The 14,473-nt window shown below is 55.6% G+C and overlaps 1 protein-coding gene across 2 annotated transcripts in view; it reads right to left on the bottom strand.

Annotated features, from left to right (window-relative positions):
* Window positions 1-683: 683 nt before the first annotated feature.
* The window catches only part of ARHGAP26 (Rho GTPase activating protein 26), a 106,957-nt gene continuing 93,167 nt past the window's right edge, over window positions 684-14,473 (bottom strand). The window contains exons 21-23 of one of the 2 annotated variants that reach the window (XM_053956944.1): window positions 5,763-5,873; window positions 3,719-3,810; window positions 684-2,044 (exon numbers count right to left, since the gene is read on the bottom strand). In XM_053956944.1, coding sequence (XP_053812919.1) covers window positions 1,956-2,044; window positions 3,719-3,810; window positions 5,763-5,873 — 292 coding nt within the window. In that variant the 3' untranslated portion in view covers window positions 684-1,955. The remainder of the gene's footprint in view (window positions 2,045-3,718; window positions 3,811-5,762; window positions 5,874-14,473) is intronic. The other variant, XM_053956945.1, reaches the window with a different exon arrangement.

Below are 14,473 nucleotides of genomic sequence, written 5' to 3'. Positions count from 1 at the left end.
AAAGCCTGGCCTCATCCTAAGCCAAGGCTGGATACAGCCCAGCCCCATCGGATGCCAGGGCTGGATAAAGCCTGGCCTCATCCTTGGCTTCAGGAAAGCCAAGAAATAGCACAAAAGTTGGCCATAAAATGCAAATGGAGATGAACCAGCTAGGGAAACACCGGATTTTATCCCTACAAACCTCTCGCCTTCTCCATCCAGCACCTCAGAGCAGGGACCACGGGGCAGTTTGGGGACCTCACCCCTGCCCAAACCATACCCCCCACATGAGAGGCCCAGAGTGTTCCCCAAGGGGTCAGAGTGCTATGGAGAGGGTGTGATCCCACGGGAATGAGCTGTGCCACCCAACTTGGAAAGCAGGAAAAAAATGATTGCCTTTTTCCTCTTTTTTTTCCCCCAAGACAAAAACCCAGGAAGTTTAATTACTGTGGACAAAAACGTGAAGAGGGCTGAAATTTCAGCTCCCTTCTCTCGAAGGGACACCACGGAGTGAAGGAAGCAGCAGCTCCAGGTTGGGGGTCGGGGGGGTTTGGAGCCTCTCGGTGACCAGCTTCAAATGTCCTTTGCTTCTCTCCTTACAGCTCTTCCAAAAATATCAAATATAGATCTTTTCCTCATAATATTTTAAGATACTCTATTTATACATTAATCCTTTCAAAAATAAAAAGTGACACATAGAGCAATTCAGTCACTCAGAGTCTTTAAAACTGTTACAAAAAGCCACGACATCCATCCCCAGCGCCGCGGCCTGGGGGCTGAGACTTTCTTTTTATAAAATATGATTCCAGCTCTCAGAATCCCGGCTCTGCAGTCAAACAGGGCTCCTCCTCCCTCCCTCCCCCTTCCAAAGGACCCGGAATGATGAGGGCTTTGCACGCTCGCCCTGCCGAGCCCTCGTGGCGTGTCCATGGAGGCAGGAGCCGGGCTGGTGCAGCCCAAGGGCTCCTCCCTGGCTCTCCACAGCCCCATCTTGGCCACACCAACAGCAAATGCCCCTCAAGGATGGAAATAATTCACCTGGCACAACCAGCACTGCACAGATTGGCACGGACGAGGCTGCAAGCAAGGGGAGGCCCGAAAAGCAACGCTGGAGAGAGGCAGAGGCAGCTCCAGCAGGGCACATCAGCAGCCTGGGCGCTGCTGGGAGCACGGATGTGTCTGTACAGTGGGACTGGGGAAGGGGAGGTACCAAACAGCCAAACAACAGCACTGGGGTTTGTCTGGGGCTGCAGCAGGAGGGCAGCACGGGCTGCCCACCTCGCACAGACTGAGGCTTACCCCACAGAGTCAAAATCCTGAAAATAAAAAAGAAGAGTTTGAGAGGTTTGGTCCAAAACATCCTCTCTCCAGCGAGCAGGTGCCTGCTGAGCCCTGCCAGCCCTGCAGAGCCCGCCCGGGGCTCGCTCTCGCCCGCAAGAGCTGCGGTGGCACAAGGAGGGGACAGCGGCCAGGGCTGCCCCACTCAGCCCCCCAGCCCTGCCCCAGAGCTCGGGGTGCTCCCTGGCAGCACCCAGGGCTGTGCTTGGGAAGCACGGGGAAGGCTCTGGGAGCGCAGGACTCCTCCTTGGTGGGACCCTGCCGGGTGGGGGGCCCTGGGCTCCCTGCGCAGCCGGGGAATGTCCCCCTGCAGGGACCCCCCCCCCTCGGGGCAGCTCTGGCCAGTCCCAGTCTTCAGCTCGGCCCCTCGGGGCACTTGGCTGTCCCTTGGCTGGTGTTCCATCGCTGGGATGTGGGCTCGAAGCACCCCCACCTCGGTGCTGGGGGAGTCTCCCCATCTCCCCAGGACCACTCCCCCGCGGAATGCCACGAGAGGCGACGTCTGATCCGCACGAGCATCCAGCAGCGGGCACAGGGGTGTCCTCACCCCGGTCACGCAGTGGCAAAGGGCACAGGGGCCTGCAGGACTCGCCATGGATACCATGGAATGCTCAGCAGTGGCTCTGTGCACCCCACAGTTATAGGAACTCGACGTAGTTCTCGGGGATCAGTCCTGTCTTGCCGTTGAGGGTCCCTTCCAGCCAGCCGGGCTCCTGGGACGGGTGCACTGCAGAGACAGGGGAAGGGCAGGTGAGAATTTTTCAAATTTGTGCTCATTTTGAAGAAAGGGAACTAACAGATTTAAAGATGACCTTCAAGGTCCCTTCTGACCCAAACCATTCCATGGTTCTGTGAACGCACCGCGGGGCTCAGGCAGCTGAAGTGCTCTGTCCCTGCCTGCTCCCCGTGGGACTCCTTGGCCTTTCCTTCACCAAGTGAGCTGCAGGCTCCAAATACTCCCTGGGGCTGCTGGGCTGAGGGAAGTGGAGCATTTGGGATAAAAACAGGGGCTCAAAACTTCCTCCAGATTTGAGCTAAGATCTCTTGGAAGTTGGAGAGAACGTGGTTAACTCTGTCACATGGTAACTCTGCACATCCCGGCTTGGCCTGGGAGGGAAATTGCATTAGGGAACAATCCCAGCGGGAAAGCAAACCCTGCAACCTGATTGTGTGCAACCAGAAACCCGATCAGTCCTCAAAGGCCTTTCTTTATTCAATCAGCTCCCAAAAACTTGCTGATTCTGCAGGAGCCAGGCCAGGGTTATGCCTGCAGGCAGAGGAATATCCCCCCTCCCACAATAACGGTGGGAAGCCCGTGTTCCAGAGCTCCTGAGGCTCCTGTGACTCCGCAGGTCTGGCCTCACTCCCTCACTCCATGCCTGGGGTCAGTGGAACTGGAGCTCCCAAACGTGGGTGCTGCTCCCTGTGGGCAGCAGCAGCCCCAAAGCCCAGCGGGATCAAGCTGCTGCTCAGCCACGTGCAGCCTCGCAGAAGCTCAAAGTCAAACTGGAACCTGGCTCCAAGTATTGCCAAGACCCCTTTGCGTTCACTGGGGTTTGAAAAGCCCCTTGATCACAGCAAGGCTCCCACCAAGCCAGGCTGGTTCTACCTCAGGTCCTGCAGCCAACGTGAGCCCCGGCTGTGCTGCTGAGTAACTGGAACACGCTGTGTACTTTTCCCCCTGAATAATCCATTGATTTTTATCAGCAAACATAATGTATTTAATTCAAACTTGTTCCCCTCCTAGCTGCTCTGATTCCCACAGGCCCTCGGAGGGGAGACCATATTTATTTATAAGATGACTATGGAGCTGCTTCAGAGAAGGATTGTCTTTAATTCACATGTATTCATTCTCCTCCCCTTTCTGCTGTATTCGCCTCTATATCCCAGGGCAAAAACAGTGCATGTGGTAGCAGCTTCCCAAATGACAATGCTTAACATTTAAAAGCCAAGAATGACTTGGAAAGGAGTAAAAAGTCTTCTCGTTACACTGGGATTGTAGCTAAGCCAGAGCTGCTCAGTTCCATGGGGCACAAACTCTTGGTGCAGGAAACACCAACTCTGTGTTCATTAGCGCGGTCTGAGTGAGCAAAGCCCACCTTGCTCCAGCGCTCCTATCCAGAGGGAAAAAGCACACGTGGCTTTCCCATCTCCTGCACAAAACATTACAGCAGCTACCCAGAGCATTTCTGGTGCTGACACCCAGAATCTAATCTCCCCTTCACAGAAGAACTCTGGCTTATGGCAAACGCCGGGGCAGGCACGGCTCACCAGGGTCTCCCTTGGGCTCAGGGGAGGGGTCCGGAGCCCCGGGAGGGCCGTGGAGCCCCCGGGGTGTGCAGCCCCCCTGGGACACGCTGGGAGCACGGCTGGCTGTGCCCTGGAGGAGCCTGGCACTCACCGTTGTCGAAGACGGTGCCGGCCGTGAAGGAGAGCTCGGAGTCGTGCTCGGCTTTGCAGGCGTAGAGCGCGCGCGCCTTGCGCAGCGGGGAGCTGCAAGAGAGGGCACGGGTGGGCACAGAGGGCACACACACACACAGAGCACAGCAGAGCAGAGCAGAGCAGAGCAGAGCACAGCACAGCACAGCACAGCCCTCACGGCGCTGTGCAACCGCGCTGGGGCTCTGCTGCTCTGCCGGGCTCCTCGGCCAGGAGGAAGGGAGGCACCAGCAGAGGCTGAAGGCTCTCAAGGATGAGCCCCATTTCACCCCAGTGCAAATCCCAGTCTGAGCCCAGCTGGCACCGCCTGGACTGGAGCCCACACTGGTGCCCAAACAGCACCAGCCCAACCCAGGCTCTAGGCTGGAGCTGGAATGCTCAGTGTCTCAGGGGCCATCACTGACCAGAGGCTGGCACAGAGCAAAGGTGGCAGCAAGTGCTGGCAGTGACCCACTGCCACTGGCCCCGCTCTGCCAAACCCATCCAAGTGCAGCTGCAACCACAAGGAGAATTTCACAAGGAAGAATTAGCATTTAGGGAAGGTTATTTCAAAACAGAAAGACAAGCAGGTCCATGAAGAATTTGCTGCACTTCTTTAGAGCCTGTACCTGAAGGTAAAAAAGATTTAAAAGCCATTAGATTTTGCTGGAAGTGTCAGCGTGCCCACGCTGCAGGGGAGGGAATTGGAGCAGGGAGAGCCAGGAATGGAGCAAACTGCTGGCAGAGAGCAGAAAATGAGGGACCTCAGGGCTCCTCAGGCACAGCACAGGCACACAGAGCTGTCCCTGCACCTGGAATCCCCACCCATCCTTCCCAGCTTTGGGCTGGAGCAGGGCTGGTGGAAAGCTGTGACACTGTCAGGCTGCAGTGCCAGTGCCAGCCCAGCCAGGCCCTGGCATTCGAGCAGCTGGACACATCCAGCACTGCTCTCAGCTGTGACATGGCCAAGGGAAGCGATGAAGTGCCCCCAGGAGCTGCTGGGGTGGGGAACAAGGTGCCACCCTTCTCAGACCAGTGCTTTTACCAATCTTTATCTTTCCAAGCACTTGAAGTTCCCCTGAGTTCCTCGGATGAGCCCAGGGAAGCAGCAACGCTTCATGGCAAGAGCAGCTCCCCTCCACACCCAACTCCAAACCTGGGACCTGGGAATGGCTTTGGCTTTGCTGCAAAGAGAGCCCCAAAGTGGAGATCTCTCTTCTCCAAATTCCAGGTGCCTGACACGAGCAGCTCCCAAACACTTAAAAACCAGGATGGGCAAACAATCCTCCCACTCCAGAGGGTCCTTCACTGCCGGGGAGGCACCGCTCATGCGGAGTGCTTGAGACCATCAGGTGGAAAACAAAAGGAATTTTCAGGCTCACGGTGCACTCAGGGCACGATGGCATCGCTGGTGCCAAGGCCACGGGACCCTGGGCAGCGCTGCTCTGGTGCCAGGCACCCCAGGGCACAGAGGGACCCCACGGGGCTGGCACACAGTTCAGCCTGACCCGCTGCTCCGGGACTTGCTGGGAATCCTGTGCTGGCTCCTGTGCAGCTTCCAGGAAGGGTTTGCTCCAGCAATGCCCAAGGACCTTCAGGTGGGCACAGAGCAGCCTGTGCTACCCCGTGCCCATCACCCTCCTGGGATCCCAGACGAGGCCGTGGCCAGAAAACCAGGTGGCAGAGCTCTCCAAAGGCTCTTTACTCCTCGCAGTACACTTCTTACCTGCTGCAGAGCAGAGCAAAGCCAGCGCAGCGCTGAGCTGAGCCGAGCCCAGCAGTGACACCCAGCACAGCTCCTGCTCCCCTCACCCGGGGGCTGCGGGCTCCAGCCGGGGCTCGGGGTGCTCCAAGGGGCTCTCCTGGGGCAGGGGGGTTTGAAAGCTCCCCTCTTGCTGAGTGCAGACAGCGGCGTTGGGAGGGCTCGAGCAGGATGCCAAGGGAAAGGGAAGTGAAGTGGAGGGAACCGGGGAAATTCAACAGAAATAGCAAAAGCAACAAAAAGCCAAGCGAATTGTGCAACAGACCTGATGGGGGATGAGTCGCTGGACGTAGAGGAGGTGGGCATAGGACTTGATGGCGCAGAGAACATGGGCCAGGACGGTGAGAGGGGTGACGTTGGGCTTGGATTCTGAGGGCTGCAAGACACAACCAGAGACCTTATCAACGTGCAACCACAGCAACAAACAGCAACCAAGAGACACAGAGACGACAGCCGACGACAGCGAGTGCCTTGGGAATATTCCGAGCGTGAGACACAGCTACAAAATGAAGTGCCAAGACCTTGGGAAGTGTTTCAAGGCTGGGTCTGCATTTGTCTGGACAACAAGAGCTGGATCTTCCAGTCAACCCCCACTCCACTGCCCCGTCCGTCACACCTGGCACCCCGTGTGCCCAGGGTCTGCGCCGCAGCACGGCCACTTACCTGCCTCGTGCTTCCCCCAGAGCTCCCAGAAATAGCTGCTGGTATTTCTGGATGTTAATGATGCCTGCGAGCAGCCTCCACCCCCTCGGTCTGTCACTTGTGGTGCTCATCCATCCAGTGTATAAAAATGTCATTATTTTGTTTCCCATGTTTCACATCCCTTTTTCCCCTTGTGCTGATTCCTGAAGCCACAGCTGTCAAATGGAGCTGAATCAAGTTACTGAGCTGGAAGTTTTTGGGTCCTTCCAAACTGTTCGATTCAGGTCATTCTCAAGTTCACCAAAAAGCACTTATTGTACTAAAATACCAGTTTGATTAATTTACTGCTTCTCTGCTTAGCACTCACTGGTATTCCCTACCCAATTCAGATTAGAAACTCCATCCCTGATAAAACACCAGAAATATCTCTCCACACTGCAAATGCCTCTGCAAAAACAAGAAGTTTTGTAAAAGCATCATGACTTATGTTCTCTCTTTGAGAGAGGGACAGTACCTCTGATCACACAGGTGTGATGAGGTGGGGACAGGGCACTCCCCCAGGACATCCTTATCCCTCAGCTGGGGCCTCCTGGGGTAGAGGGAAGGGATTCAGGGAACAGAGGCTCCAGAACCTGTGGGGAGCCTCAGCCCTGCAGGAGTTCAGACCAGCGTTTAACCTTCCCCAGTGTCCTCTAGCTGCCACCACGGGGGGGATATTTATGACATGGATGCTTTCCCCTTGGAAATTGGACCATCTCTGCTGAAGGCCAAACTCTTGGCTTGACTCCTTGCAGAAGCTGTGTCACTGGATTCAAGAGACACTGATTAATTCCCTCTGAAATTACAGGCAACACCTTTATTATGTCAGAAGATTACACACATAAATAAATGGATACAGCAGTGAGTGCAGCATGACTTCACCAGAGGCTGGAAAACAGGGAATGCTGTCAGGCAGGCTATCAACGAGGTCCTCAAAATGTTCTGCTGATAATCATCACTATTTTAAAACAACCCTTTGGCATTTCTATCATCAAAACTGTCTATCTTTTGAAAAATGAGTTTTCCTGAGTCTTTACCAAACCTGACAGCCATTGGTACTCACCAGATACTCCATCTATCCCCACCCCCAAACAGGAGGTGCTACCAAGGTCACCAGTCATCCCAAACTGCCAAAATTAACCCTTTAAGCACCAGTTCTTTCAAAGAGATGGCCTAGCAATTCCCTTCTCCAAGAGGAGCCTGGCCAAGGTGGGACTTGGAGGGGCAATGAGCTGGTGACCAAAATGTGGCTGAGCCTCTCCTGCTGAGAGTGGCCACAAGCACCCACCAGCCCTCCCAGCACTGTGGCTGTGGGCAGCAGGCTCGAGGTGCAAGAGGCCATGGCACGGGTGTGCCAGCATGGTTTGGCCACTGGGACATGGCATGGGTGTGCCAGTGATGGGATGGCCACTGGGACATGGCATGGGTGTGCCAGTGATGGGATGGCCACTGGGACATGGCACTGGGTGTGCCAGCATGGGATGGCCACTGGGACATGGCACTGGGTGTGCCAGTGATGGGATGGCCACTGGGACATGGCACTGGGTGTGCCAGTATGGGATGGCCACTGGGACATGGCACTGGGTGTGCCAGTGATGGGATGGCCACTGGGACATGGCACTGGGTGTGCCAGTGATGGGATGGCCACTGGGACACAGCACTGGGTGTGCCAGCATGGGATGGCCACTGGGACATGGCACTGGGTGTGCCAGTGATGGGATGGCCACTGGGACACGGCACTGGGTGTGCCAGTGATGGGATGGCCACTGGGACATGGCACTGGGTGTGCCAGTATGGGATGGCCACTGGGACATGGCACTGGGTGTGCCAGTGATGGGATGGCCACTGGGACATGGCACTGGGTGTGCCAGTGATGGGATGGCCACTGGGACATGGCACTGGGTGTGCCAGTATGGGATGGCCACTGGGACATGGCATGGGTGTGCCAGCATGGGATGGCCACTGGGACATGGCACGGGTGTGCCAGCATGGGATGGCCACCGTGTCTGCCACCAACCCTGGCCCTCTCCACTGCACGAAGGAAGGAAAATCCAGTGGCACAGGGCTCCAGGACCAGAAATTGCTACTGCACTTTTTGAGATGACATCATGGCAAAAGAATGCAGCTCTCATTTCTCCTCAAGGCGCTGTCATCGCTCCACAACTGCGCGCCCGCTCCGCTCGTGACAGCAGGGAATGCAACCAGCAGGAGCTCAGAGTTATCAGGGAAAGAAGCCTGAACAAACCAACACTTGGGCCAGCCTCTGCCTAAGAAGTTACCACTAATTTGGAGCAGGATTTTGGTGCCTTTGGATCCTTGGTGTCACAAAAAACACTCAGCAAACCCATGGAGAGAGCGGCTCACTAATGCCAGTGTGTGCCTTGGGGTGGGCAGAGCACCCCGTGCCCATCAGGTGCTCACAGAGGAGATGAACACGGTCCTACGGTGACTGAGCTGCTCTGCAAGTCCTTCCAGAACATTTCCTCAAGAAGAAGCCATGGATAGCTCAGGACTCACCTGAGCTGCTGCCCAGCACCGACAGACCCTGGGGTATGATGGGTATGAAGGGTTCACCTCCCTCCCATGAAATACAGGTATTTATTTTCGAGCTGCTGCTTGAGTTTCACCTTCCTGAGCTTATGTGACTGCCAGACCCAAGTCCTGCCTTGCTGGAGGTGTCAGTGCACACGAGGGAATGGGCTATCCCAAGGTCTCTGGCGTTTTGGAAAGCAGTTTTCTTGTAGGATCCAATTTCCTTTGCTTCTCACAAAAAGAGCAGAGGTGGTGAGAGGCTGGGGGGAAGTTCTGGCTGCTGCCTGCAGGCAGCAAATGTCAGCTGGACGTTTTTTTTTCCTTCTTCTTACTCGGGAGGGCTTTGCGAGGGGCTCTTCCTGTTGGGTGCACAGTGGAAACAAAACAGAGAAAACGGCTAAGAACCAAAACCATCAGAAGCAGGAAACAAAGAAATGGCTCAAATTAGAGTCTTCCAAGGTGAGAATGGGCCTTTCCCCAGCAGAAGCAGCTGGGGGAACTCCATGAGTAGCCCAAGGCATCCTGAGGCTCTTGCCCTTCCTGCTGGTCCGACTGCACCTCGGAAGCAGTGGCTGTGATCCCACAGGGAGGGAGCACGGGCAGGGCAAGGAGGGCACTGTGCCACAGCACCTGCAGGGGCACCTGCACCTTCCATTCCATGTGTCCCTCTGGCAATCCCACTCTTCCAGCAAACACAGTACTTGGAAATGAATTTAGGAGCCAAATCCTCCTCCCTGCTTCCCGTGCCGGCCGTACACGCTGCCTTTCCCATGCAGATGTTTAGTTTGCTGCCCGAACACGTGAAAACAAAGCAGTAACTCTTGTTTCAAGACTCTGCTGAAGTTGCTGGAACTAAAAAAATTCTCTTGTGATCCCTTCTCCTAAGCTGCCTCTTTCATTCCTCTTCCTCGGCCCAGGCTGGCCCTGGCGCTCCTCACCCGGCGCAGGCCCCCAGGCAGGTGCAGCTCTCAGAGCCCCTCTCAGCAGGTCTCCAGACAACTTCTGCTGCTTTCATCTCCTGGCTGAGAGGACATCGGTTCCACTTCAAACATGTTTACAACTTGTTTATTTTTGTGGAACTCGGGGCTATTTCTGCCACAGAACATCTCACAGCTACGGACGGGCAGAGCCCACTGATGCATTCCAGCCCTTTCATGAAATCACCTCAAGAATAAACAACAATATTCCCATTCTGACATGATCAGTACCTGACTGCAGTAAAACACATCAAGGACCATCCCAGCCCTTTGCTCCCTGATCTATTCCTATAGAATAAAGCTGCAGAACATAAGGTTCTTCTCAAAGGGAACAAGAAAAAAGAGAACTATAGCTTTATGTAATGCCAGAGCACTTCAGCTCTGCTGAAACAAAGACAAGACTGCAGCTCACCAGCAGCCATGGCTGTTGCCTAAATGAAATGGAAGGCAGCCTGGGTTTGAGAAGCTCATGGAGCTCAGCAGTGCAGCAGGTCCTAGCAAAGCTTGGAGTGATGGATGGGCTCTAGGAAGCAGCTCCTGGGCACTGGCAGAAGCACCCCACACCTGACCACCAGCTCACAGGGCTCCAGTCTGGCAGGGCTCTTCCTGTGCTTGGTGCTTTAATGCCAGAAAAATGATGTTAAACTCTCTGCAGTGTTACTCTCTCAGGAGTAATGTTGCTGCATGCTCATTTGGGTGGAAAAAATTAAAGAAATTTAAAGAAATAAGCAGCTAGAATGGTCTGTGGTCAGCATCACTTGACCAAACTGGTCCAAAAAAATCTCAAATTCTTCAGTACAGACCTTCCCCACATCTCCATTTACCAGTTCCCCATCTCCATCAGCACAGATTTCAGAATCTTCTTTCCAACAACACGGACGTGTCCCTCTGTAATCCCGATGACACCCAGCACATGGGTTTGTCTTGTCACTTTGCTGCTTGGCTGATTTCCCACGTGTGGGAATATTTCCCTGCTTTAGTCATTTCACCAACCATGCAAAAGCTTTTCCACTTGAAGGAGAGAGAGCCCGGGATGAGTTCTGGCTCTGGGGAGGAGCGCTGGAGCTGCTGTCCCACATTCCCGTTTCCAGGCGCAGACGGATGGTGCTCCATGGCACACAGGGAGGAGGTGGCAGGTATGGAATTCTGGCACGGAGCTCAGAGCCAGAGCTGGAGACAGTGAGGGAGTAAGCAGAGAGTCAGCAGTGGGAGAGTTCTCAGCGTGAGCAAGCGCTGCAGGCACTGCAGGAAGGAAGCTGCAGGACCAGCCTGCTGCCAGCACAGGTGGCCTCCCGCCAGGTGAGCTCCAGGTGATGGGACATCGTGCCATCTTCACAGGGAGCAGCATTTCAGTTACAGCTGCACGACTTGTTTGAAACAGAGAATTCCCAGGACCACCAGTGACTGCTCTCACACAGCCCCAGCACTGGGACAGGCAGGGGGAGATGGGGCAGGGCAGGGAATGGAGGCAGCCACGGCTCCACACGAACCAGCCTGGACAGGACACAGAGGCACAGAATGGCCTGGCCTGGAAGGGACCCCTCCAGTGCCACCCCAACCTCCCACTGTCCTAGGCTGCTCCAAGCCCTGCCCAGCCTGGCCTTGGGCACTCACAGGGACCCAGGGGCAGCCAGAGCTGCTCTGGGCACCCTGTGCCAGGGCCTGCCCACCCTGCCAGGGAAGGACTTCTTCCCAGTATCTCACTCCACCTTTTGCTCAGCAGCTGCATTTTCTGCTCCATCAATACCCCTGTCCCTCTTCCTCTCTGCCCAAAAGGCTCTCAGCAGACTCAAAATCAGGCTGGAGGGTTTTATGTTGAACCAAATGCTTTCAAACTGTGTTAAAGCTCTCAATTATTAATAGAAAAGTTGTAATGTGGCAGCAGGGAGCCAAAGCAGCAGTTTAGGAGGGAAGTGTTGGTAAATCAGGAGCCAGTGTCTTAGTCATGGCTTCTCCATCGTGCCACAGCTTCTAACACAAGATAATGCTGCAAGGCTGGGTGCATTAGTCACCAACAAATTGTTTGCAATTAAGCAGAACTCAACAGCCCTCCAGAAATCTCACTCCTCTCTGGCATTCAATGCACTGCTATCTTACATCCCCCTGAAAAGAAAACTCTCCCATCTGCCACCCCAACAACCATATGGGATCCTTGAAAAATGAAGGAAATTAAAGTCCCTGTGGGATCACAGCTCCCAGCTCAGCTGTGGGGGGTTTGGGAGGATCAAATATTTGAGCTAAACACATCCTGTGCCCCAGGCAGCCCCAGGGCTCTGCCAGCCACCAGCAGCTAAACCTGAGCTATGTGCTGAGGGAGGGTGACCTCCTTTTGGGAACTCGGAGCTGCAGGGAAGCTGAGGGATGCAGAGGGAGGCTGTCCTTGCTGCCAGCCACCACCAGCTGCCCCAGGGGAGGACAGCCCTGACCCCTGCCCACGGGTCTGCTGGCTCCAGCCCTGCAGCACCCACCCCGTGCTGCCCCAGCACCCCGGGAGCCTGGCTTTGGGTGCCAAGTGAGGGCACTGGGTCCCTATGCCCCCAAGCCAAGCCCTCCCCTGGCTGGCAGAGCTGTTCTGCTGCAGGAGCCCAGAGGGATGCCGGGGTGGCCCAAGGCAGGCATGGGGGAGCCCCTGCTCTGCCCCACGCACTCCCAGGGGGGGCAAACAGAGCTCTGCCAGCACCCAAAGGAGGGCACGGATTTCGGGATGGCAGCAGCAGCTCCCCCCAGGAGCTGGCACTGTCAGCTCTCCAAAGGGAGAGAGGCTCCTTTCACTTTTTAAGCTCTTTCTGGAAACCACCAGAACAGTTATTCCCCACTGTAAAAAATTCATTCCTGGCTAAGGAATATTCCCCACATAACTTGATAGGAGGCCACTTCCAGGCTCAGATCCTAACAGAAAACAAAGACAGTTCCTTTGAGCCTCATTAGCACCACGGGCCCAAACTCTCATTTTTTAGTGTGTAAATCTCCTCCCTGCAGCACCAGGAGCCAACACTGCCCACGGAGAGCACACGCAGTGGGAAAAACAATGGGGATTTCTTGGGCCTGAGACGGCGATTTAAGAACAATGGATGAGTAAAGCCACTGCAGAATAATTTCCTGCATTTCCTTGGTTTCCCTGATTCCGTTTTGTCCATCTGGCCTTGTGCTGCTTTGCTCTGCAGCACTCTGCAAACACCAGTTCCGAGAGCTGATCAGAGCATTTCACTGCAAACCACAACACTGAAACAATCCAACTCGATCATATTTATCAAAAAAAACCACCATGCTAGTTCTGTTCTTTCTTTTTCCATCTTTTTTTTTTTTTTTTCACTTAAAACTACCAAACTTTGTAATAACATTTTTGCTTCAGCAGCTCTAACCAGCAAAACTCTCCTCCTCCAGTCGCACAGCTGGGAGGTGTGAGCACCACAACCCTCCCACTTTACTGGCCCAGCCTCAATTCCTCTCTCTGCCATCAAGCTGGACATGTAGTCTGGGAGAACCCTTCCCAGTAATCAAATACAGCAAAGATTAAGGCATTCAATTGACTTCTCTCTGGTTGGGTATTTTCCCACTTCTTACTCCGTGTGCTTTCCCAAATCTCCCTGTGCTGCACCCACTGCTGTGCTGCCCACCCAGCACTTCCAGCCCAACCTCCTGCTCGAGCAGGGGCTGGAAGGGACCTTGAAGCTCATCCAGTGCCACCCCTGCCATGGCAGGGACACCTCCCACTGTCCCAGGTGCTCCCAGCCCTGTCCAGCCTTGCCTTGGGCACTGCCAGGGATCCAGGGGCAGCCACAGCTGCTCTGGCACCTGTGCCAGGGCCTGCCCACCCTCACAGGGAAGGATTTCTTCCCAATATCCCATCCAACCCTGCCCCCTGGCAGTGGGCAGCCATTCCCACTGTCACTCCAGACCTTTCTCCAAAGTCCTTCTCCAAATTTCCTTCAAGCCCTGGCAGGGCTCTGAGCCCTCCCTGGAGCCTTCCCTTTGGCAGGTGAGCACCCCCAGCCTGGCTCCAGCCCTGGAGCACGTTTGTGGCAACAGAAGGGGATGAAGCTGCCCTGCTCCCCGGGCTCCCCCAGGGTCTGCAGCGAGCCCTGGGTGCTGTCTGGGGCAGGGAGCCATTCCCAGGGCCTCCCCTCCCTGTCCCCACTCCCCCTCAGCTCGGCACAGGCTGAAGCCACAGGGATTCTCCTCAGCTCCACAGCTGACACAGCTGCTGGCACTCACGTGTTTCCAAGTGCTGGTGCAGCCAACGCCAAAAGATGGGTCAGTGCTCCTGTGTCCCTGCAGTTCCCTTCCCAGTGCCCAGCCAGGACACCTTCCCCGAGGATCCCTCACTCCCAGGCCTAGGGCACGGTGCCAGCACGTGGGGACAGGCAGGGGACTGGTGGCAGCTGTGGTGCTGCTGACAATGTCCCAGCTTAGCACTGCCCTGTCAGCCGTGTCTGGTTACCCCCAGGTGAGGGGGAAGCGATGGCCTGACAGCTCCAGCTCATTTAGGAGATTAATTAGGCACAAGGATCTCCTTTCAGAGGAGACACGATGTCTCTGTGAGCAGCAGCCCGGCTCCCCTCGGTCCCTTGGGGGGATCTGTCAGCCTTTTGCTGGGAAATGGGGTGGTGCAGGGGGGTGGCCCCGCGGGGTGGTCCCCATCTGAACCCTGCTCACGTCCCCTGTGCCAGCCCAGCACTGGCAGCTGGAGCTGCCAGGCCACGGGGCAGCTCGGGGATGCTTTCAGCACTCCCAGTGCTGTGTGGTGTGGCTGGAGCCCGGCACTGCCTCAAAAACACTCCAGAAG

Source organism: Vidua chalybeata, chromosome 15, assembly GCF_026979565.1.
Source record: "Vidua chalybeata isolate OUT-0048 chromosome 15, bVidCha1 merged haplotype, whole genome shotgun sequence".
NCBI classification, from domain to species: Eukaryota; Metazoa; Chordata; class Aves; order Passeriformes; family Viduidae; genus Vidua; species Vidua chalybeata.
Note: the sequence above shows the minus strand (reverse complement) of the source record. Positions and strands in the feature narration are given on the sequence as shown.